The 25,355-nt window shown below is 37.5% G+C and overlaps 2 protein-coding genes across 7 annotated transcripts in view; one reads left to right on the forward strand and one right to left on the reverse strand.

The window, feature by feature from the left end:
• PUS10 (pseudouridine synthase 10) overlaps positions 1-14,382 on the forward strand; it is a 69,288-nt gene extending 54,906 nt beyond the window's left edge. For 3 of the 6 annotated variants that reach the window (XM_030877312.3, XM_030877314.2, XM_030877311.2), the window contains exons 15-18: positions 572-689; positions 4,194-4,336; positions 7,082-7,181; positions 9,269-11,064. In XM_030877312.3, the coding sequence (XP_030733172.1) occupies positions 572-689; positions 4,194-4,336; positions 7,082-7,181; positions 9,269-9,307 (400 nt within the window). In that variant the 3' untranslated portion in view covers positions 9,308-11,064. Of the gene's footprint in view, positions 1-571; positions 690-4,193; positions 4,337-7,081; positions 7,182-9,268; positions 11,065-11,094 lie in introns of those variants that run through there. The other 3 variants (XR_009566134.2, XR_009566133.2, XM_030877317.2) reach the window with 3 other exon arrangements.
• A 7,161-nt stretch (positions 14,383-21,543) lies between these two features.
• REL (REL proto-oncogene, NF-kB subunit) overlaps positions 21,544-25,355 on the reverse strand; it is a 34,417-nt gene continuing 30,605 nt past the window's right edge. The window contains exons 6-10 of the mRNA XM_030877309.3: positions 25,191-25,295; positions 24,868-25,080; positions 24,219-24,287; positions 23,638-23,709; positions 21,544-22,536 (exon numbers count right to left, since the gene is read on the reverse strand). Of these exons, the coding sequence (XP_030733169.1) occupies positions 21,746-22,536; positions 23,638-23,709; positions 24,219-24,287; positions 24,868-25,080; positions 25,191-25,295 (1,250 nt within the window). The 3' untranslated portion in view covers positions 21,544-21,745. The remainder of the gene's footprint in view (positions 22,537-23,637; positions 23,710-24,218; positions 24,288-24,867; positions 25,081-25,190; positions 25,296-25,355) is intronic.

Consider the following 25,355-nt stretch of genomic DNA (forward strand, 5'->3'; position numbering starts at 1 on the left):
TGTTTAGCATGTAGTGTAGTAGCATTACTCATAATAGCAAAAAAGTAGAAACAACCCAAATGTCTATGGATGAACAAAATGTGAATGTGGTATATCCATACAGTGGAATATCATTTAGTAATAAAAAGGGATGAAGTACAGATACATGCTACAACATGGAGGAACCTTGAAAACATTATAAAGTGAAAGAAGCCAGACATCAAATACCACTTATTGTGTATTTTACAATATTCACATTTTAATATATGAAATGTTCAGAGTAGGAAAATCTATAGAGACAGAAAGTCAACAAGTGGTTGCCAAGGGCTGGGGGAAATGAGGAATGAGAAGTGATTGCAAATAGGTGCGGAGTTTCTCTTCTGGGGTGATGAAAGTGTTCTAAAGTTAGATTGTGGTAATAGCTGCACAACTCTGTAAACATACTAAAAATCACTGAATCGTTCAGTTACACAGGGGAATTGTATGTAAATTATATCTCAATAAATCTATTTTTAAAGAAAGGGAAGTTTGGGGCAAGTCTTGTCTGTATTTTATATATTCAGACAAACTTTCTTTTATTGTTTTTGTTTAGAGAGGCAATAGGTCATATGAAAGAAGGTGAAGAAGAAAAGACCAAGACCTATAGTGCCTTAATATGGACAAATAAAGCAATACAGAGGAAGGACATTGAATTCCTAGATGACATAAAGGTAGTTCAGTGCTCTAATTCTTTTATTTTTCTACTGCCTATAAAAGAGTCCTTTGTCTTCTCGTTTATTACCAACAAGTCATAGCGCATAGGCTTTGGGGACTGTGAGACCTGGTTCTAAATCTTGCCTTTGCCATTTACTAGTTAAATGACTGGGCAATTCATCTAACCTGTGTGAGAAGCAGTGTTGCTAGTGATTAAGAGTCTGACTCCAAGGACAGATCGTCTGGGTGCAAATCCTGCATTTCTTAGTTGTGTGACTTTGGACAAGTTGCTTAGCCTCTTTATGCTTCAGTTTTCTTCATCTGTAAAATTAGTTAAAGAATTAAACGGGGTTAGCCATATAAAGCTCTTAGAATAGAATCTGACACATAGAAAACACTCAGCAATGCTATTATTATATTTGGCCATTTGCAAAAAGGAAATAGAAAATAGAACTTATCTAATAGAATTGATGCTCAGATTAAGTGCATAAATAAAACATGTTGTAAATAGGGCTTCCCTGGTGGCACAGTGGTTGAGAGTCCACCTGCCGATGCAGGGGACACTGGTTCGTGCCCCGGTCTGGGAAGATCCCACATGCCACGGAGCGGCTGGGCCCGTGAGCCATGGCCGCTGAGCCTGCGCGTCCGGAGCCTGTGCTCCGCAACGGGAGAGGCCACAACAGTGAGAGGCCCGTGTACCGCAAAAAAAAAAAAAAAAAAAAGAGCAACTCCAAATGGCCAAGAATCATTTGAAAAGATGTTCCACCTCCAGATTGAAGTAACAATAAGACATCACTTTATTTTTCTGAGACTAAGAATACCGGTTGGTTGGAGGGAGGAGAAGGCTAGTTATATACATTTTCAGTAGAAACGTAAGTGTTTCAGCCTTTTTGGAAAACAATGTGGCAGTGACTGTAAAAATAAAAAATAGACTGGTCTTCTACCCAGTACTTCCACTACTGGCAAGACAAGAAATAAAACTCCAGTGCATAAGGATATGTGCACAAGGATGTTTGTTGACTTTGTTCAGAGTGACAAAATCAACAACAAAACTGGAAACAAAAGTGAATTTCCTTCAATAAGGAAATGGTAGAACATGTTGGAATATTATACAGCTGTTTAAAAAAACTAAAACTGCATGTGATCCCATTTAATTTACGTTTTTGTGTGTATATATGCCTAAAACTGTTGGAAGAAAAGATAGAGGTAGGGCTACATCTAGGACTTGTAGGAACACCCATGATGTTACCGGAAAAAAGCAAGGTGCAAAATAACGTTTATAGTATGAGTGTTTTGGTGAAAACATACATGTCATTAACCTGCTTAGAGAAGTTTACCTATAAAATGAGGGGTGGACTAGATGATCCCCAGTGGGCCCTCCACTTCTCAGGTTCTGTGATTCCAAATCTAAGGCCTTCTGGCCTTTGGCCCTATTATCTAGGGTCTTTAGGATGATAGTTATGCTATAGACAGATATCCTTAAGATTGCAAAACAAATTTGTAAACCTCTATTCTATCACATGTGTACATGTATACAGCTCATTTAGAATGCTGTGGGGAAAATAAAAACTCATTTTAAAAATAGATTTACAGTTTGGGAGTAGCCATAGAGCTGATTCAGAAATGATGCTGAAAGATGATTGTTATAGGTACACACTAAGTAGTGAAAGGGTCTGATTTAATGGCCCACTGCCCAATTGCACTGATGAGACTAGGTGACGTCTAATAATTTTTTTAAAGTGTTAGGGTTAAAACATTTTTCAGATACTCCTATTGGCATCAAAAATTAAAAAACTGAGTTACTGCCCCATTCTGAGAAAAGGTCACTTCAAATTTACCACTTGCCTCCTTTTTTTTAAGGGCAACCTACTTCTAAGGAAAAAAGTCAGCTACGTGTGTTTCTGAAAATTCAGTATGGGGACATGAAAGCGGTTTCCTTTCATTTGCTAGACACAAGCAACCGAAAACGACATGCAAGTGTGTTGATCTGAGTGTTATGTTGGAAGCAGTGGTGCATCTACTAGCTCAGTTGTACCTCCATTGACTGCTCCTGGGTCAGAGTCCAGGGAGTGACTCTAGGTAAAGGAAACAGAGGGGAAGGGCACACCTTAGCGAGTCACTCCGTTAAAGGCCAGCTGGTTCTGTGCTCTTAAGTGGAGGCCATATCTTTATCGATTCTATAATAATTCAGCCTTGTCCTTTTTTTGGTCTTTTTGGCCAGAGTAATGTTAAACGTTCTGGAAACAACTTATCTCATCAGAACAAAGTGCTTCTAAAAATCAAAGAATTATAGAATCGTAAGGAGGAGTCACTGACTCACTGCTCTGATAAAAGCAGTCATACCATTTCAAGTGTAGTCTTTGTCAGAACCTGTTCTTCTTTCTTGGTACAGAATTTGGTAGGGGGAGACCAGACAGAAATCTTTCTTTTCTCAGCATGGCTTTAGGCACTCACTAATCATGTAAATCAGGCAGGAGTTGTTCCTACAAGAAAGTTCAGAGGATTCAAAGTTCTTATGAACCTGAGTTGCTGGTTATGCCCAATATCTTTTTTTTTTTTTTTTTCCCCCGATACGTGGGCCTCTCACTGTTGCGGCCTCTCCCGTTGCAGAGCACAGGCTCCGGACACTCAGGCTCAGCGGCCATGGCTCACGGGCCCAGCCGCTCCGCGGCATGTGGGAGCTTCCTGGACTGGGGCACGAACCCGCGTCGGCCGCATAGGCAGGCGGACTCCCAACCACTGCGCCACCAGGGAAGCCCAACCTCTATTTCTTAATTTATATCTTGTGACATAAAAGGACATCTCTAATTGTGAGAAAAACAAGACTTTGTCCCTAAAAACCTGAGTTGTAAAGAAACATGCAGTATTATTCTCAAGTAACCTGAACTGGGCTAACAAATATTGAGAGGTCCTGGCTTATTGTACACACTTATTTGTAATTATTATTTGGAAATACCACCCTAGACAGAGATGCAGCTGTTAATTTTCCAGATAAATCCTTTTGTATAACCAAAAAAAAAAAAATCCTGTGAGTAGGTGTATGGCTCTCCCTAAAACAAGGACACTGCCCAGGCACACAGGTGATGCTCATGTCCCACCTTCTACACCATTTCTCACCTCAGTCTGAAATCCCCACTATTAGGTCACTCTGTTGGGTTAAGGAAAAAAAAGGTAAGAACATTATCTTTTAGAAGAGCTCTATTTAAAGGGCAGGATAAGACTCCGGGGTCCAATCAATTTGTTAATATTAGAGCAAAAGAGACCTTGGGTATCATTTACTTCAAAGCCTTTTTTTTTTTTAATGGCATACTGGGGCCCAGAAAATGAGTAATTGTGGCCTAGGTTATAGGAAGTCTCACAGAGTCTGAACCTTAGAGGATACAATTTATGATAGTACTAGTTTCTATCCTGACAGTGATAGATGGGGGTGCCTGTAGTGAGCCATGGATGAACAAAGGAGATGCTAAAATGGGCTTCACTGGGCGGCAAAGCTGACGCATGGTTATCATATCCTCCTCTAGGACTTAAAGATTGACCAGAAAACACCTTTACGGGTCCTTCACCGGAGGCCCCTGGCTGTGAGAACTCGCATCATTCACTCCATGGAGACACACTATGTGGATGAGCACCATTTCCGCCTCTACCTGAAGACTCAGGCAGGAACGTATCCTTTCACTGTCTGTGTAGCACTGATCTAACCAGAATCCTATTGGGAAAGTTCATGCTGCCCTAGAAAAGAGGTTCAACCTTATCTCGGAACAGTTCGGGAAAGGTTTGGGCTGGAGAAGAATCCTTTTTTTGTTTTTCGTTTTTTTTTTTTTTGGTCTGGAGTGTTTTTACCCATTAAATTTGTGTTTTTCAAGATGACATATTAAACCATGAGGCAGCAGCGAATTCAATGTGAACCTTAAAATTTTTAGTGTCTCACATCATGCTGAGGTGCTGAGGGCATAGTAAGTGCTCAGGGAACACTTTTAATTGATTCATTCATCGATTCATGTCTTTACACATTTTGCAAGTCACATATTCATGACCACATTTGAGTTCTTTCAGCATTTCGAGCATTTGCCCCAAATGATTAAACAGGGATGGTAGATGGGAATGGCCCTACTTTACATGTAGACCATCACATTATTTGGCCACTGGCCCAGAACAAGAGAATAGTCCCAGTTTGATCACTTGTTCATAACTTACCCTGCTTTGTGTGGTTTTGTATCATATCTTAGTTGCTGGTTAAAATATATCAGGGAGCTGCCATAGTCTTAGCTTTAGTTTAGTTTTCAAAGGTGCTTCTAGTTTTTGTTTGTTTCTTGGCTTTATATTATTTTGTGATCCAATAGCATGAAGCATGAAACCTTCTAATTAGTATAAAACTAATGACATACTTATTGGATACAATAGAGGGAAAAATGTCATTTTAATCACCAAATAGCATTCTCACTATATTGCTATAATTAATCTGCCTCTCCTTTCCCATCAACCTTCTCTCCCCTCTTCTTTCCCTACTCCACCCCAGGACTGACTAAGCTGAAACAGGTACAGGTTATTTACTCCTAAAATCTTCTAAATTTTTGCAGTTTGGATCTATTTAGACCAGTGGGCATGGAGCACATTTGCCTATTGTAGATGGAATGTGGATGGAATTTCAAAGAAATCACAGATTTTAAAAACATATTTTTACCTAATTTCAGCTTTGGTTTTGGTGTGCTAGGAAGAAATGCAATGGTCTTATGGAGAAGCTAATGTCTTTTCAATCTCATTAACATATTTTTAGAACCAGCCATGTACATGTACTTAAGGCATTAGCGAAGAAAGGCTATTTGGTAAAACTTTATTTTTTTATAAATTTATTTATTTTATTTATTTATTTTTGGCTGCATTGGGTCTTCGTTGCTGCACGTGGGCTTTCTCTAGTCACGGCTAGTGGGGGCTACTCTTTGTTGTGGTATGCGGGCTTCTCATTGCGGTGGCTTCTCTTGTTGCAGAGCACGGGCTCTAGGCACGCGGGCTCATTAGTTGTGGCTCACAGGCTCTAGAGCGCAAACTCAGTAGTTGCGGTGCATGGGCTTAGTTGCTCCATAGCATGTGGGATCTTCCCAGACCATGGCTCAAACCCATTTCCCCTGCATTGGCAGGCAGATTCTTAACCACTGCGCCACCAGGAAAGTCCCTATTTGGTAAAACTTTAGATACCACGTGGTTATACACAGAAGTATGTGAATTTTTTTCGTATATTGCTCAGTATAATGAAGTAGTTCATTTGACTTATACCTCATAAAAAACATTCTGGACCTTTTAACTGGTTATTCTGGGGCTTTTTGGTCATCTCCCCTCATCATTGCTACTTAGAAGTAGCACCCTCTAAAGAAGTGAGAGAAAAAGGACAATTGTTGAGTAATTATGAGTTTAGCAAAGAAGACAGTTAATAGATAATTATATGCCTTATGCTTGAGTCAAAACATTTGGTGAAAGTATAGTAAACAAACTATCAGAAAGTGAGGAGGACATAAGTCAGCATATTATGGTGTTAACTTTTTATTTATCATCTGAGAATAAACTTTTTTATATTCAAATTATATTAATTTTTATACTAAGTGCTGCTTTATAGACACAACAATGCTAAATGAGTGTTTACTGAATGCTGGCAAAAACACATCTTTCAGATAAAATACTGTTAAGATTATAGTAGAGTTCTGTGTAAGGAGTGTTAAGGTAATCTGAATAATTCTAGGATCAGTCATTGACTTTGAAATTTTGAAGATCTATGAGGAAAACACACACAAAAAGAATTAGGTCTATTGCTAACCATGCAAGAATTGCAAACAACTAAAATTTACGTCCTTTGATGATCCTTCTGAAGGGCCTTCATCAAGTCTAAATTAATAAGTTCATTTTCTCTCCCATCCTGTTGCTGTTGTCACTGGGTCATGTTATAAGGAAAGCCATCATTGAGGTCGCTCTATGAGTAACCCTGTGAAAACCTACCATTTGGCAGCCGCCTACTGTCATTATCGAAAAATGATGAGACCCAAAAGATGACCAAATAGAATCTGTGGCAAAAAAGAAAAGAGCTGAGGTTTTTTTTACTATAGTTAAATAAAAAATCCATATTCAAACCTTGGCACTTGGAGATGAGCCAAAAGAAAAGTCATGACTCTTGGGAAGTTTGACGTGGGCCCTAGGTCCCAGTGTTAGCTGCCAGGCTGGTAGGAACCAGTTTGCCATCCTTAGTTTATTTACTGCCATAGCTGTAATTTCTAAGACATACATCCCAAGTCATGGCTCAGAAATAAACTCCCTTTTATAACCTTTCTGCTTTTGTTTTGTCATTTCCCCTTCAACCTGTCAAATCTCATCAAACAGTTGGTGTTGCATGGTTATCTTCATTTTTTCCTTAAACAAAACCCAGCTACATTAAAGAGTTTGTACATGGAGACTTTGGAAGAACGAAGCCGAACATTTGCTCTCTGATGGATGTGACTGCAGACATTCTTGAGCTGGATGTTGAGGTAAACCATTTTATTGTGGAAATGCCTGTTTGTACGCTGAATCAGCCAAGGTTATGCTTTTTTAGCATTAAACCAAATAGTACTATTCACTTTAATAGATATTTGAAAACAGTCAAAATGTCACAGTAGCATTGAATTGCAAGGAGGGACTATCTTCAGAATTTTTATTTTTTTAAAAACACAAGGTCTCATTTATAATCCTTGCAAATATATAGCTAATTTACTAACTGTGCTTTACGTATGACATGAGATCTAAACCCTTAAACCAAGCAAGGAAATGAAGTTTTAAGTGCCCTTCATATATCCTTTGGACTCTCTTACAAAGAATTTAAGGCAGCCTCCTCAGAAACATATATTCAGGACAGGGATAGAAAATGGGATGAGCTAATTGTTATAAATAAAAGCAGTTCTATAAGGGTTCTGTGATGTGGTATAAGAGAAATTCTCTGCTCTTATAGTCTGAATTGAAATCAGATTACATTCTTAAGTAATTAGAAGAATGGAATGAATGGATCTTTCAGACAATTCTCCATAAACATTTTTCTCATTTGAGCATCAATAGGTATTGAGTCACGAGTTGTGCACTTTGGTAAATATCTGGTTAAGAACAGCTTCCCCACACCCCACACAAAAAAAGGAATTTTTGCACTTGGGAATAATCTCAGTATAAATAAAAAGAAGTGGGTATAATTGTCTAGTATGAAAACAGCCATGGTAATCAAATGATCACTGGAATGTCATTGCTTTACCAGCACTTCTCTTGAGTGCGTTCAGATTAGATTTTATACACCTGTGGTACAACCAGTGCTAGCATCTTCAAGGTTGCAGGGAGTCTTCTTAGTAAGACTATCATTTTGAGGAAGACAACCTTCTCTTAAAGAAAATCCCAAATGCATTCATCTTCTTTGACCTTAATTCTTAGGACAGCTTAGGAGTGTCAAAGAGCCAAAGGCGGGGGTTTCTCAGCCCTGATTGTCCATTGCAATCACCTGTAGAATTTTTAAAACCCTACAAACATGCCTACCTTCCCCTGACCTCAACACATACAAGATTGTGATCAGTAATGTTTGGTTTTCAGGCTTGAGAAACCACCCACTAATTTATATATGGGTGTTTGTTTTATGGCTATATTCTGAAACAAAACCAAAGTATTTCTTGGCATCTGTAAAAGATACACACACACACACATACTTATTTGGGCTTTTCTAATAAAAATTTCCAAATCTGGTAGTGACTCAGATTAATTTTAAAAATAATTTGTAGTAAATCATTTCAGGTTTTACACTTTAATTCTCAAAAAACTACATGGGTATGGTAGTTATTTTGTTTTTCTTTGTTCGTTTTTTGTATTTTTTTGTTTTAACTTCTAAATTAGGCCCTCTAGGGTAGTTAAGGCAAAGTGCAATTTTATACTTCTAATGCCTGGGACATGATTATTTATGTGGAGACAAATAGTCTGCTACTGTAATTCCATTATGACTTAAAGATCAAGGTTTCGTTCTAGAAGTGCCAAACCAGGATGAGTAGAGATAGATAAATTCAATTTTAAGAGAAACAAAAATTCTGCTGAAGTGACATGCAAAGATCTCTAATCCTTTTCTAGTTACAGGTGATCTTTCATAACCATTTATTTCACATTTAGTTGCTAAGTTACAAACAAGATTATAAGTATATAGACTACTTGAGTACTGTTAAATGCAAGATGGGAAAATGAAAACAGTCAGAAGACTAAAAGTTCCTGAGACTTCTGAGGGAAAGTTGGTGTTGGCCCCTGCATTATTTGCTACTTTTCCCATAAATAACATTTGAAAAATTTAAACATACTCTAGTCTTGTATTGACCAAAAGGTACAATTAATAACTGGCTGAGTAACCAAATACTCAGTAAATTCAGGAACAGACCTCAGGCCCAAGAATCTCAGGTCCTAGAATGGTTTTTAGAGTGTGAAATCGTGGTGTTCAATGGCTCTTTTCTTCCAATGCAGTTTCTTCTGTTGCATTATATTAAAACTACTAGATTTATACAGCATTACCGGCAAATGCTTACTAGAACAATAATGTTTTAATGACTTGTTTTCTTCTTTCTAGTCTGTAGATGTCGATTGGCCCCCTGCTCTGGATGACTAGCTTTCAATGGGAAACAAAGAGTAGGGTTTTCCAGCAAAATGTGGACGTCCATTCAGCATACACTGTAAGATGGCTGTTTTTACCCACCATAACGGTGTCTTGGAAACCATTTGGATCATGTTGATCTATCTATTTTTAAATTTGTTGTAACATCTCAGGATCTATGTACATGTATATTTTGTGTTGAATTGTTCTAATGATGTCTTATGATTTTTCTCGTTCCTTCTCCAACCCCCCACAAGCCAAACTATGAATAATGAAATCATTCATTCAGAGAGGTACACAAACAGGATACATTCTCTGAAAATCTGAGAAGCTGTAATTTCTTTCAGCAAAATTGCCCTCCACAGGATAGATACCACTTTTTTTTGTTTTGTTTTTGCGGTACGCGGGCCTCTCACTGTTGTGGCCTCTCCCGTTGCGGAGCACAGGCTCTGGACGCCCAGGCTCAGCAGCCATGGCTCACGGGCCCAGCCGCTCCGCAGCATGAGGGATCTTCCCGGACCGGGGCACAAACCCGCGTCCCCAGCATCGGCAGGCGGACTCTCAACCACTGTGCCACTAGGGAAGCCCAGATACCACTTTTAAAATCAGGTTTAAAATTTTTTAAATGATCTTGATAAAAGTTACATCTAGATTTATGCAGCACAGTATCCTTGTAATATTCTAAGATACCAAATGCAAATCTGACATCATTAATATTTTTCCCAGTAAGCTTCAAGCAAGCTATTACCAATAGAAGTGTGTTTTGGTACAATTTGTCACAAACCTTAATGACTCCAAGCTACTCTTTTGACAATCTAAAATTGTCAGTACATTTCCTGGGGGAGAGAATGTGAGACCTTAGGAATTGAGGCATACCATAAGAGACTTTCATAAATCTTTTAAATAAGGAGTCACAAGTGCCTTCAATGACTTCAATCCCAGGGATAAGATTTTGAAAAATTGACATTGCTAAACAAAGGTAAGCTGATGTTATTCCAGAGTGCTTCAATGTATTATCCAATTTCAAACATCTTCATCAGGTAGATAGGGTATTATCTCCACTTTATAAATATGAAAACCAAAGAATAGAAGTGAACTGATTTATCTAAAATTGTTAGTTACTTCCATATCTAGGACTAGGACTGAAGTTTCCCGGTCTCTAGGGTCTTTTCTAATAAATCTTATTATTGAGCATCTGCTACATGAAGGAGGCAACCAAGAATGTCATTTTAATGGACATAACCATGAGAATTGACTTTTGGAATTCAGATACCAAATCAAGCTTACAAAAAAATTGCCCAAGTAAATTTCACGTGAGCTCATATGATTACCATTTGTTAATTAATCATTAGTTGGTACTACGAAGAGGAAAAACATTAAAGAAGCAAAGAAAATGGATAGATCATTAAGAGAAAAGTTTCAGAAAAGAGTCTCATTCAAATTTCAGATTTAAGTGCAGTTTCCATCACCCTGATTCAACTTTCTGAGCTTATTTTGGAACACATGACTTGGATAGTATTGGATTATTCAACTTCCCATCTCTACATTAAACATGATTCAGAGATACTAAGTTGTATCATTCACCTTAAGAATCAGGAAAACAGTTTAACTGACATGAAGAAATTTCATACGTGAATAATAGCAAATAACTTTTTCATTATTTTCAATGCCGGTAAATGAGAAAGGGATAATAGAAATAAACTTGATAAAAAGGTAAGAACGTTTGTGTGAATGTTTCTCAGTTTGGGGGGAAACTTTGCTACAAAAGAGATTTAAATAATTTGGGAAATCGTCTTTTGCAGGTTTCTTTTTGGCTCAGCTTTGAATTTAGTGGATCTTCAAATGGAAGAATTAAGAATCTCCTTAGCAAACTTAAATTAGAAGACTTGTTTCTTAAATTTCTATTCCTGGGATTATACAAAATTTCAAGAGTAAGCATTAGCTGCAAATACTTATTCCAAATATCCATATGAGACATAGATTGTTAAAAATTAATGTAGGTCTTTATTTAAGCAGAACAGAAGACATTAAGTCATGAGAGTACTACATAGTTTAACTTTTGCCTATATAAAAATATTTTTAAATTACTTTTGTGATCTTCTATAGCTTATTTAAAAAAAAACCAAAAAACAAAAAACACTTAACAGAAAGGGCCCTTTGTACTTTTAGTATCTCTTTGTCCCAAATATAGTCCGTGGTTTAGTTTAGGAAAAACACCGAGTACCTGGAAAAATGGGGAAAAAAATTTTTGGTAAAATGAAAAATTTCCCAAGTAAGGTAACTTATTTCATTTACAAGTTATATGAAATCAATTTAGAAGTTAAATTTCTATTTCCAAAGAGAAAAAGGCATCTTACTTAGATCTTTTGGGGCTTTATTCTTTGATTTTTAAGTCCATATGAGAATGAACTTTGATGTAAGCTTTCCTGAGATGATGTTTTTAAATGCTGCCCTTTATTATTATAGGGAAAATAAATTTTTCAATTCAATTTTTTCATTTTGAAATAATTTCAGACTTGCAAGAAAAGTACAAAGAATGTTTTTCCCAGAAATGTATCACCCTGAATGCATTAGTAATTCCTACAAACAAGGACAAATTCCGACAAACAAGGACATTCTTCTACTTCCTCACAATGTAACTATCAAAATCAGATTAACACTAACATTACTATTATGTAATCCACAGGACCCCCCCCACCCCCACCCTGCTCAAATTTCACCAGTTGTCAAAAAATGTCCTTCATAGCCAAGGGATGATACTTTGTATTTAATTATGTCTCTTTAATCTTCACCAATCTGAAACAGTTTGTCTTTCCTTGACTTCCCTTACTTCAACATTTTTTGAGGATTTCAGGCCAGTTATTTTGCAGACTGTTCCTCATTTGGGCTTGCCTGATGTTTCCTTATAATTAGGTTCAGTTTGTACCTTTCTAGCAAGAATACCACAGAAGGGAGATTATCTTCTTGCATCTTCTCAGATGTCACAATTTTGATCACTGCAGTTACTGATGACTCGGCTTTGATCAGTTAACGAAGGTGGTGTGTGCCAATCTCCTTCACTTTTATAGTTACCCTTTTTCCCTTTAATAAGTATCTTGTAGGGAGACCTTCAAACTTTCATTCACTAGTTTTAGCATTTATTGAAGATTTTCACCTGAATCTATTACCACAATGATTATCAAATGATCTTCTAATTCCACCATTCCTTTTGGCATTACACTGAAAGGTAGAGCTTTCCCTTTTTGTGGATTCATGGCATCCTATTTTATTTGATGGTTTATAATCTGTTACTGACATTTATTTTGATTTCTAAGTGTTGATGTGGCCAGTGGGTGCCCCTTCAAGATGGCTCCTTTGTCCTTGTGACATGTCCCCATCATTCTTAGAGCATGTTCTTACTTTCTAATACAAAGACATTCCAGGCTCATCTTGTATTTCATCTGCACCAGCCCTGGAATGGGCTATTTCTCTAAGAAAAACTGGTTCCTTTTCATGGAAAATGATAGAAAAAAGATCTGGGCACTAGGTGTGCTCACTGCTGTTGTGGCATTGCTGCTACCAAGCCCTCTCATGGCATGCATGCATGCGCACACCCCTATATACTTATCTACATATATTGAAAATTATGAGTTTATACCAGTACTTCCGATTCCAACCTTCTTCTAGTTTTCCCCCTTTCCGCATTTGTAAGTCCTTTCTGACAGTGAGAAGTCTGGGTCCATTAGCCTTAACATTTTCCTTAATAGATCATTCCCCCTCATAAGTAACCAATCTCCTGTTGCTGCATCCTTATTTCAGATCACTGAGACTCCCCTCCCTACTACCCTCAAATGTTCCCAGGCTCCACACTGTAATCCCACAATGGGCCACCATCTTTGCCCCCTGTGGCAATAGGTAACTGTACCTTGCTCAGAATAAGCAAATGACTTTTGTCCTGAATTGTTCAGGAAGGGAGAGAGACAGGCAGGAAATAAGTCAGGAAGGCAGAAAATGAAAATCTCTTTAAAAGGCATTTCAGTACTCTAAAAAAATTATTTTATTTTATTTATTTGATTTTTTGTGGTACGCGGGCCTCTCACTGTTGTGGCCTCTCCTGTTGCGGAGCACAGGCTCTGGATGCGCAGGCTCAGCGGCCATGGCTCACGGGCCCAGCCACTCCGCGGCATGTGGGATCTACCCGGACTGGGGCACGAACCCGCATCCCCTGCATCGGCAGGCGGACTCTCAACCACTGCGCCACCAGGGAAGCCCAAAAATTATCACTTTAAAGGACAGTTACATATGTAAGTATATTCAGATACAGCATTCCATAAAAATGTCTAATGTTTCTAAGCAACCAAAACTGCCTTTCTCTTTAAGGAGGATGCTATAAATACAAGAAAATCTTGATAATTTTAAAGTCAAACAGCAACAAATTTTTGTAAGGGTTTTAGAATTTTTTCCATTTATTATATTATCAAGAAAAAAATCACTGTATACAAGATATTACAAAAGTAATAAAATATTCTGTACAAAAGACATTTTGACATTTAAAAAATGATTTCAACTTTTAAGTATCACACTTAACATTAAATAATTGAACACTGAGAACTTTTAAAAATCATTTTTTTCAGTGCTTCCAAATTCATTACGGTCATTAAGAAGCATATACAAATAGAACAGTTAAAAAATAAAAATAGCAGTGCCATTCTTCAGGGATCTGGATTCATCATAGTCAACAGTATTTTTAAGTACATTCTTTTAAAATGGAAGTCATCTCCAAAAGTGTTCATCTGGTCTGAACCATGCATTTAAGAATGCCCATTACCCAAAAACTTTGTGTTTTCCTTTCCATCTCATCTTAAAGCTATCTGAACTGTGCACCAGCAACCAATATTTTTAGCTGATTACCCAATAAAATCAAGTGTGTCACTAACGAAGTCTCCTGAGACTGAATTCCACAAATGGGGTCCCCAAACACTCCAACTTATTTTTCACTACATTTTATGCAGAGCTGTAATGTTCTGATTAAGGTTTAATTAGAAAAATAAGCAAGATGAATGATACCTTTAACAAAGTTTATATTTTACTTATCTGCTGATATTCCTGAAAACTTGATTTACTGAAGCACCAACATTTTGTACTAATTACTGTGTATTACTGTTCACACATAGGTATTTAATATATTTTTGGTGATTCTTTAAATTTTTGAAGTCCAATAGTAAACTGAAATTGTAGAAATAAGAGATGTAAGAAAAAAGAGTATGATAAATGCTACTCCCTTTAAGTAGATAATTACTAGCAGGTACTTTTTTCTAAAGCCACAGACATTTAGAATAGAAAAAATATTTAGAAGAAATAATTCTTTAAAAATTGTATCTGTGTTTTATTAGTGAAAGTAGTGGTGACATGATTACTTTTGAGACTTTACTGATGTTAAGTTTGCACGTTAAACTCTGCTGAGATGTATTAGTTAAGATATTAATTTGACCAAGTCTTAGACAAACAAAGGCATAAAACTGGGTACAGACAACTCATACATTTATCTCTGATTCGCTACCCACTCCTGGGCTTATAATGTTAAATAGCATGAAATTTTGTATTATTTGTGATGCAAAAAGCACCCTAATTTTCCCCCTCTCATACTCAATCTCCAGAAACAAAACAGATCAGAAATCTTTACGTGGCCACTTCATTAGCTATGATGAGACTCCTTCTTAGGAAGATAGTCATAAAACTCCCAATTCATAGTCAATTTTGGCAAAGAAATTAAGAGTCATAGAATTTCAGAACCCAAAGTCATTAATTGACCTTATCTTCACTATACAATAGGAAATGTTCTGGAAAGAATATGGCCAAATGAAAGTCCTCCATATTTGGGCAATAGCTAGCCACTCTAAAGAGGAAGTCATTCCAGGGTTCTTACTAAAGAATCTAATCCATAGTGATCTGTCACTCTGTGAACTGGAAGGAGTGTTTGGATTAGAGATTATAGGGCCACAGGATATATGCATATGTTGGTTTACTAACAATATTTGATTTGCATTATACAATTTACAGTGTTTCTTCTTATGCATTATTTTATTTAATACAACACACCTTGTGAGTTAAGTATGCTGGGAATTATCTGCATTTTATATCTGAAGAGACAGGCCCATAGAAAGTGTGATCTGCTAAATATTAAATGACTTCTAAGTGGCAGAGCTGAAGATTCAAACCCAGATGTTCTGACTAAAAATTACTCTTTCCATTTCTCCATGCTATTTAACATCATACAGTAAGTTTTTAAATCCCTCAATAAATCAATTAATGATAGAAGAAATTATTTGGAGCTACTAGGCAGACTGGACCACCAATTCTAAGTCTCTCTTAACATGGACAGTGTAATTAGTTTTTCTGAAGCATTAGGTTAGAAATTGACAACCCAGCTGTTTTTGTTCACTAAGGTTTTGAGTAGGGAAGCCCAGTTACCAATGTAAAAGGCCATTAAGATAGTAGGTTCTGATGACAGAAATCAGAATAGTGGTTTTGAGGAGTAGGTAGATTGGCAAGGGGCATGAAGGAAACTTCTGGGGAGCTGGAAATGATTATTTACATAAGTAAAAATTCATCAAGCTGCAAATTTAAAATTAGTCCACTTTATGCACTTTACTATATGTTATCCCTCCAAAGAAAAAGACTGATCTTTGAGAGCAAGACTTTGTCTCATTCACCTCTGTGTCATTTCTAGCTCCTAACATGGTGCTTTGCACATTAGACATTCAAAAATGTGACTGATCACATGAATACTGGAGTTTCTGTGCAAGGGTAAGGTGCTGAGGAAATGCACCAGAGGGGAACTGAGATTAAACCTGCCACACAGAGAGAGGAGGAGTAAGGTCAGAGATATGAAACAGTCCTAGTAACTGTAAAATTTCTACGCAATACAGTTGACACTACAGGAGGCACAGGGTAAAGTACGTCACAAGCCTGGTAATCTTGGCATCGCGGCTTTTCCTGCCAGGTTAAATACCTTTCCCTTTAAAAACCATATCCTTGTCCACATGTTTTATAATCACCCCTACGTCAATTTCACCCTTCCCTCTCTATCAGCACTACCGTTTATTCAGCACCAACTGTGCCAGGCATTGCGCTAAGTGATGGAGTTCCAAAGGTGAACGAGAGAAATTTCATATGACTGGATAGTTCAGTGAGAGGAGTTCTGCAGTAGGGTGGGTATGTGTAAAGCTGTGCCTCAGCTAGGACCAAACTTCACAGAGAAGCCCCATCGTGAAGGCTGCTTGCTGTGGAGGTCAAGAGCAGAGGCAAAGTGGACAACACGCGAAAGGCATGGAGGCCTAGTGGCCTGAGAGAGTCTTCAAGGAATGCTAACTATGCAATACAGTGTATGGAAGAAGGGGTATTATTTTTAACTGGGGCAATACGGAAAAGAGTCTTGTTAGGGAAAAAGAATGAAGGCCTAAACTAAGAAAGCAGCAGGAATGAAGAAAGGACAAATACAAGAGATTTTTCAGGAGGCAGACCCAAAAGGACTTGATAACTCTTTGAGTGTGAGGACGAAAAACAATAAAATACGATTTTGAGGCTCCTATTAAATATCTTGGATGGTAGGGTAAATGGTAATGCCATTAATGAAAGTAGAGAATGCAACAGGAGCAGCCAGTTTATAAAGACATTCAGGTATTGTAAGAGAAAGCTGAAGCTTTCTTCTGAGCACTGATGAGATCACCCAGGGGAAAAAGGTAGCACCAACTGAGTGCTGGGGATGAGACTCTGGAAAGAAAGTCAACCTCAGAGAGAGTATCTGAAGAGGGAGTGGTCGAGAGGATAGGTTATGGATAGGTCAAGCAGAGTGAGGACTGATAAAAAGACACTAGATTTGACAAGGGCGGGTGTCTCTGGTCACTTTTCCCAGAATATCATAAGAAAATAGTAGGAGATAAAAGAGATAGGCTAAAGAATGACTGGGAAGTGAGGAAATGGAGGCTGAAAGCATTTTGTAAGTCTGGATGTGAAGGGAAGGAGCATGATAGTGGTAGGAAAGGTGTTTATCCTTTCTCTTTTAGGCTAGAGAAAACAGTTACCGTGTTTATACGAGAAAAGCACTAAATGGTAATATGAGGATACAGAAACAAGATGGGAGAGAAGGAAGAGGGATCCAGTATACAAGTAGAGTTTAGGAAGCAAGAGGTAATCTCCTCAAAACTAAAAGTAGGGTGATAAAAGAACAGATGAAAGTATAAATACATTTAGAGAAAAAGAAGCAGGTTACCAATTTTTTAAAATTATAAAATAAAATCTGTGATCAGTAAATAGCACCTAAAAAATGAAAAATCCTTTGGAAATACTCTGAACACAAACGTAGCCGGACCTTGATTCAACTTACATAGAAAAATAACCCCGCAAAAACAAGTCAGTTGTTTAATTTAAAGTATCCATTTAGATAGCCTAACAGTCAGTGTTTAAGCTAAGTTCTAGTTACTACAAAATTATAGGATTCTGTATTAAAAAAAAAAAAGTTCACCATCTATAAGCTACTATCTGGAGATATCTTGGGTACATTTTTTTTTTTTTTGCTATGAATTCTTTTTTTTTTTTTAACATCTTTATTGGGGTATAATTCCTTTACAATGGTGTGTTAGTTTCTGCTTTATAACAAAGTGAATCAGTTATACATATACATATGTTCCCATATCTCTTCCCTCTTGCATCTCCCTCCCTCCCACCCTCCCTATCCCACCCCTCCAGGTGGTCACAAAGCACCAAGCCCATTATCCCTGTGCCATGCGGCTGCTTCCCACTAGCTATCTACCTTACGTTTGTTAGTGTGTATATGTCCATGACTCTCTCTCGCCCTGTCACAGCTCACCCTTCCCCCTCCCCATATCCTCAAGTCTGTTCTCCAGTAGGTCTGTGTCTTTATTCCTGTCTTACCCCTAGGTTCTTCATGACATTTTTTTTTTCTTCTTAAATTCCATATATATGTGTTAGCATACGGTATTTGTCTTTTTCTTTCTGACTTACTTCACTCTGTATGACCGACTCTAGGTCTATCCACCTCATTACAAATAGCTCAATTTCGTTTCTTTTTATGGCTGAGTATTGGGTACATATTTTGAACAGGGAAGAAATGCCTTCATGTTTTTTCTCCCTGGTAAGTTCTACTAAAGTATGTTATATGCTTATGATTTTTAAAGTTATACAACAGAAGTATTTCTTTGTGAAATCATAATTTCTAAGAAATATTAATGATAGTTAGGTGTCTTTAATCTTTTTCTTTCCAGACTATTCTGACCCCAAGTCTTATCATGCTCTCCTTCTCATTTCCCAGAATCATTCAACTCAGAATTTTAATTTTTATGACATTCACACATTCCCCATTTTGACAAAATTGACTAGCTTTAATCGTTACAGTAAATTTATGGTTTGGTTAGATACTACACATAAGTGAAAAGACACATTGTTTCTAGCTAGAAATATGCTCAACATTTACGTACATTCTAGCTGTAAAATAAACTAGGTCTTTATCTTTAGCAAGTTACTTAGCATCATGATGATTCCATCACAATTAAGATTACTGTCCAAATTCTACAGTCTTGCCACTGGGATTACTTTGCTTTCAAACAATTTGGGTCACCATTATTAGTCATCAACCTGAATGTACATGATTCTGATATAATAAACTCAATGTCACATGAAGCAGAACTATAAAAATCATAAACATCTAATAATTAAAGCTATTCTTTCTTTCAAAAACCGAAGTTCTATTAGTAGTACTTTGAATGTTCAGTAAATATTTACTGAGTGCTTAACAGGAAGCAGACACTGTTCTACAAATGTGGGATTCAACAAAAACACAAAACTTTGCCCTCACGGAGCTTATATTCCAGTATGGGAAAACAAATATAAACAAACAAACAGTAAAGTCAGATCATGATAAGTGCTATGGACAAATGTAAAGGAGGGGAGACATGGAGTGTCAATGTATATATAGTTATGGAAGGCCTTGATCAAATAACATTTGAGTGAGACTGAAGGATGTAAGGCATGAGGTACACATACAACTGAGTTTATTTTACAACTAGTTCCCTTGTTGTGGAGCACGGGCTCTAGGCATGCAGGCTTAGTAGTTGTGGCTCACGGGGTTATCTGCTCTGTGGCATGTGGGATCCTCCCGGACCAGGGCTCAAACCCATGTCCCCTGCATTGGCAGGCAGATTCCTAACCACTGCACCACCAGGGAGGTACAAAGGGTCTGAGGCAGGAGTGTCCTCGGTGTTTTTGAAGAGGAGCATTGAGGCTAGAGTGCCTGGAGCTGAATGAGAAAGGGAAAATGGTAGTGAATGAGGGTAAGAGAGGGAGTGTGGGCCCGCTAATTTTAAGGATTTTGGTCTTTAAGTGAGATGGCGAGCCACTGGATGGTTTTGAGCAAGTGAATATGATTTTATTTCTTTTAAAAATAATCACTGTGGCTACTTCAGGGAGAACAGATGGCAGGAGCACAAGTATGAAGAGAGTTTTTGGAGGCTATAATTCAATCTATGCAAGAGATGATGGTGGTCTGGAATAGGATGTTAATATCAGAGGTCAAAAGAGGTGGGCAGCTTAAGATATATTTTGAAGGTAGGGCCTACCAGATTTGCTGATGGATTGGATATGAGAGATAAAAGAAAAAAAAGAAGCAAAGATGACTCCATTGTTTGGGACCTGAGCAACTGGAAACATGGCATTGCCATTTATTGAGTTGAGGAAGACTGAAGGATAAGCAAGTTTGGGAGGGAAGATCAAGAACTCAGCTCTGGATGTGTTGAGTTTGAGCTTTAATCACATCTCTATGTAGAGATGTCAAATAAGCAGTTTTACACACACACATAAGCTCCAAGACTGGAGTTCAAGGGGTGGGTCTAAGCTAGGGGTAACATTTGGGAGTTGACAGCATGAAATTGGATGAGATCACAGTGAGTTCGGACACATAACAAAGAGGACAGGTCCAAGAAAACTTCTTCCTCTTAAAAACATGGATGTAAAGTTAAAATCATAAGCAATTTTACAGGTATGGATCTAAATACTTCAAAATGTAGGGAACTCCCATACCTTGAAAGCTTACTTCAACTGCCTGCTGCCCAACTTAACATTTTAAAGAAATTTTGATTTACATGTAAATCTAAGAAACTCCAGAAAGCCTCAGAAAACCCCTTAGGGGTCACCTTGGCCCATTGGCCTCAAAAATAATAAGGAATTAATTTTTCCAATGACATAGCCATTACAGGTTTTACCTTAAATTTGCTTAAAAGCAAATATCAGTTAATTCATTTAACTAAGAATACATTAATACATTATAAAAGAAGTATAAAACGATGTAGCTGGAAAAACTGAAGCCTTGCTCTAATGTTCTCCTCAGTCTGTCCTGGGAAAATGTGGCAGGATTCTCATGCTAGAATTCCCACCACACACAGTATCAGATCACATGTTTCAAAAGAAGAAACAGTAAAGCTCTTTTAAATTTCTATTTTGGAATTTTCCTTTTATGACTTTCCAACTTTGTATTCTACATACCCAAAGTTGGATTTTTTTAATGGAAAAATTGATTTTATTCAGTATTTAACATGTCACAGATTCATCATACACTGGTTTACATAAATTTTCTTTGTATGTAGGATTCCACAATGCATCATAGCCTAGGAGTTCAGTCTGTGTGGATTTATCTACTTTTGAAGCAAAAGTCTTCTGTAAATGCTGGACTTTTTCTAACTCTTCCTGAAGTTGGGAAATGAGTTCATCCTTCTCTTTTACCTGCAGCTTCAAGCACTGAGCATTCATCTTTTATATCCCAACAAATTCTCTGCCAGCAAAACAAGAAGCTCCCAAGACAAGATTGCCTGTTAGAGGAATCCCCTACATACCTGAAGTTATACTTACAGTTGACCCTTGAACAACACGGGGGTTGGGGTGCAGACGCTCCGTGCAGTGAAAACTCTGTGTTTAAAACTGTACACTCGGGCTTCCCTGGTGGCGCAGTGGTTGAGAGTCTGCCTGCTGATGCAGGGGACACGGGTTCGTGCCCCGGTCCGGGAAGATCCCACATGCCGCGGAGCGGCTGGGCCCATGAGCCACGGCCGCTGACCCTGCGCGTCCGGAGCCTGTGCTCCGCAACGGGAGAGGCCACAACAGTGAGAGGCCCGCGTACCGCCAAAAAAAAAAAAAAAAAACGTACAGTCGGCCCTCTGTCTCCATGGATGTCTTCTGCATCCATGAATTCAACCAACCTCAAATCGTGTAGTACTGCACTACATATTTAGTGAAGAAAATGTGAGTATTAACTGGACCTGCCCGCACAGTTCAAACCCGTGTTGTTCAAGGGTCCACGATATACTGTAGTATAGTCTTAGAGAAATATATAATGTTGTATTTATAAAGGTAATATCAAAAGGGTTACCTTTAAAGGGATTTAATTCTTCAATCACCATTTATATCTTACAAGTTAACCTGAAAAAATTCGAATGCAAATGAGTCACTCAATTGTTCATTCTGCATAGTGCCAATACCTGAATACTGACTATTTTGAACAAAACTATGACTGTTTGGATTAGTACCGTTTGATGGTCCTGACTCATTTATCATACTGTTATCTGCACAATTAAAGTCAGATCCCTCAAATGCCTCTGACTGTGAAACAAAAGCAGTAGTACTAGAACTGGCGACTGCTGACATCCTGGAAGAGGACATCTGATGGAGCTGTCTTAAGTCTCTTGGGTCTAACACTGAAGTACAAGCAGGATTTTCAAGATTCATGCTCACAAGTCTTGGATTATCAGTCTCCCTCATGCTGTCATTACTGGGCGTTATCATGTTCACAGGGCAATTAGGCAGCATGCTGGCATCAGAAATACCATATAAGTCAGCTGGTGACACGGATGATGCTTCCATTCTGCCTATGTCATTAGTATTGTTATAAATGCAAGCATTAGACACATTCAAATCACTCACAACAGACATTTCCAGGAATGGTGGGATAACTTGTGAATTAGAGGAAAGTGTCCCTGTCGAAAAACTACTCAGTGAATTTGTATTGACTGAACGTGAGGTGGCGTGGGCCACTGATGACCAGCTTGAAGAAGGCTGAGGTACCATTGGGGGTATGGCCGAAGCATGATGTGGCAATGCACTGGAGATGGGCGCAGATGAGGAATAGTAGGATTCTGCTTGACTTGAAACTGGCCCGGATGTTTCTGTCAAAACTGCACCATGCGAAAACAAGACTGGTTCTGTGGGGGAGGAAATGTATTTGTACAAAACGGAAATGAACAAAATTATAAAAAGCATTACTTCTAAATTAAAATTACATAAACACATAAAAAATTTTAAAGGAAACCAATGTAACACTTCAAATAGAAATGTTAAATAGCACTAAAAATTATTACGAGTCCAAAATTGAATTCTTTAATACTAATTGTTTTACAAATACCTATAAAATAATTTTGGTAAGTTACTTTGGCATTGAAAATTTCACTCCAGTTAAATGTGGAAATCTAGCTTCTGAGGCCCTATAAAGGTATTTTTGAAATGTGAAAGATAAATATCAGAATTTCAGTTAATGGGCCTCTAAATATTCAAAATCATTTCATATTCTCCTCTTTAGGAGAATATGGAGAGATGGAGGAAACATTCATTAGGGATGACTTAAAAATCTACATAAATTTCCAAGCTATATTAAGATACTACTCACTCTAAGGTACTACAAAATTCCCAGTCAGAAAAAAAATGAACGAGTCTGTATTTATTTACATGTTATATGACTGCTGTACATATTAAACCAAGAAAAAGCTCTGATTTAAGAATGTAAAAAGAAAAAAAGTCTTCTAATTAACCCTGGTTGAATGATCTAAACCAGAATTTGGCAACTTTTTTTTCCATAAAGGGCCAGAGAGTAAATATTTTAGACTTTGTGGGCCATATAACCTCTGTTGGAACTACTCAACTCTGCTGCTATAGTACAAGAAAAGCAGTCATAGACAATATGCAATCAAATGAGCTGTGTTCCAGTAAAACTTTACAAATAAATAAATAAAGATAGGCAACTGGCCAGATCGAAATCATTTCTTCCATGACACACTGTAATTAGTAAAATTACCACCATATGAATGAAATGTAATTTCTCAAACAATAAATCCCCAAAACATAATCATAGTTGCCAACAGGTCTTTCGGAAGCTGAGATCAATTCATTCAATATTCATAGCATAAAAAATATGTAGGAGTGGAATAAATCAAAGAGGCAGTTTTCATTCCTAAGAATGGAATTCCAATATACTGTGCAAAGCACTGGTCTCTCTAATCACAAGGAATACTCTATAGGGAATAAAATACCTTTTTTGATGAATCTTCCTTCTCCAGTTGATCCTAAGGGACTAGGTCTAGGTCTTTCAGGAAAATTAACTCCTATGATAAATTTTTTCCATTATTAAATGTAATTTGAAAAACAGCAGTATATCAGTTAAAATTTGAAAAACTGAATAAAGCAAAACAAAACAAAACAAAACAAATTTACTTAAATACAAATCAATCCAAAATGTTCAGGGACCTCCCTAGTGGAGTGGTGGTGAAGAATCCACCTGCCAAGGCAGGGGACACAGGTTCAAGCCCTGGTCTGGGAAGATCCCACATGCCGTGGAGGAAATAAGCCCATGCGCCACGACTACGGAGCCTGCGCTCTAGAGCCCGCGAGCCACAACTACTGAGGCTGCGTGCCACAACTACTGAAGCCCATGCACCTAGAAGCTGTGCTCTGCAACAAGAGAAGCCACTGCAATGAGAAGCCCGCGCATTGCAACGAAGAGTAGCCCCCACTCGCCGCAACTAGAGAAAGCCCGCGGGCAGCAACGAAGACAAATGCAGCCAAAAATAAATAAATAAATTTATTAAAAACAACAATGACAAAATATTCTTACCACAATCCTGCCACAGTTTCTGGAAAAGGAGAGTTGTTTTTTGTTTCTTTGCTTTATTGCCATATGTATCTGGTTAGAAAGAAACGGAGAAAACGTGATTCATCATGGGATTATGCTTCCTCTCCTTTAATAAATATACAGATGTTTTACTCCTACATAGAAAATGCTTTAAATAAATGTACGTAAGATGGATTTATAAGTGTCACAAACTACATCCCAAGTCAGTAATAAAGGATATTTTTCTTAGTAAAAAATAGTTTATAATATTCATCTTGTTTTCTTATAACACCTACAAGTCACCAATGTCAATTAATGCAATAATGGCAGATAAGGACCAAAATGGAGACCACTTTCTGAGTGGCAAGTATGCCATCTATCAAGAGGGCACAATAAGGACCAAAATAGAATCTCAAATGTAAAACAAATTTTGATAAACAGTTTAGAATACTTTGAAATTATTCCAGATACCTTTCCTAAGGAAGAGATTCAAAGATCACAAAGATCAGTCAAAAATCAACCAAAAACTTTCAGGAAAAGAAACATAAATTATGAATAAACACAACTGTATTCAAGTGTATCTTACAAGAAAATGTTCTTAGCAGGACTAACTTCAAGAAATATATAAAACATTACCATGAAAAAGTCATACCTTTTTCGTCTGGCAGATATCTAAAATCCATAGATTCACTAACTTCCTGGTCAGAAGGTCTTCGCAACTGCATTTTTACTGTTACCGGTTCCGTTATAGCTTTGCAATATGGTGGAGTCTTGAAAACAATGGCTACTTGACGGTGTACATCAGCTTGTGAAAAGATACCTTTTGCTTCCCAATCGTTCAACACAAACCGAACTTCTATGTCATCTAGTGAATACGAAAGCAAGTAACAATGGGAAAAGAAAGTAAAATGTATCTATCAATCTAAAATATATTCTGAATTCAATGAAACAAACAAAACAACAACAAAAAAATACCTTTCTGAACTTTGTCACAGAGTAGAAATATTTCATCTCCTCCTCTGACACTTCCACAGTTCTTGTTTACACGACAGATCCTTAATTCTGCAGTATTAGGAGCACCTAAATATAAAGGATATTTTTAATGGGTTGCTACCTTAGTAATATGTCTTATTCCTTTCT

Source organism: Globicephala melas, chromosome 12 (assembly GCF_963455315.2).
Source record: "Globicephala melas chromosome 12, mGloMel1.2, whole genome shotgun sequence".
NCBI lineage: Eukaryota > Metazoa > Chordata > Mammalia > Artiodactyla > Delphinidae > Globicephala > Globicephala melas.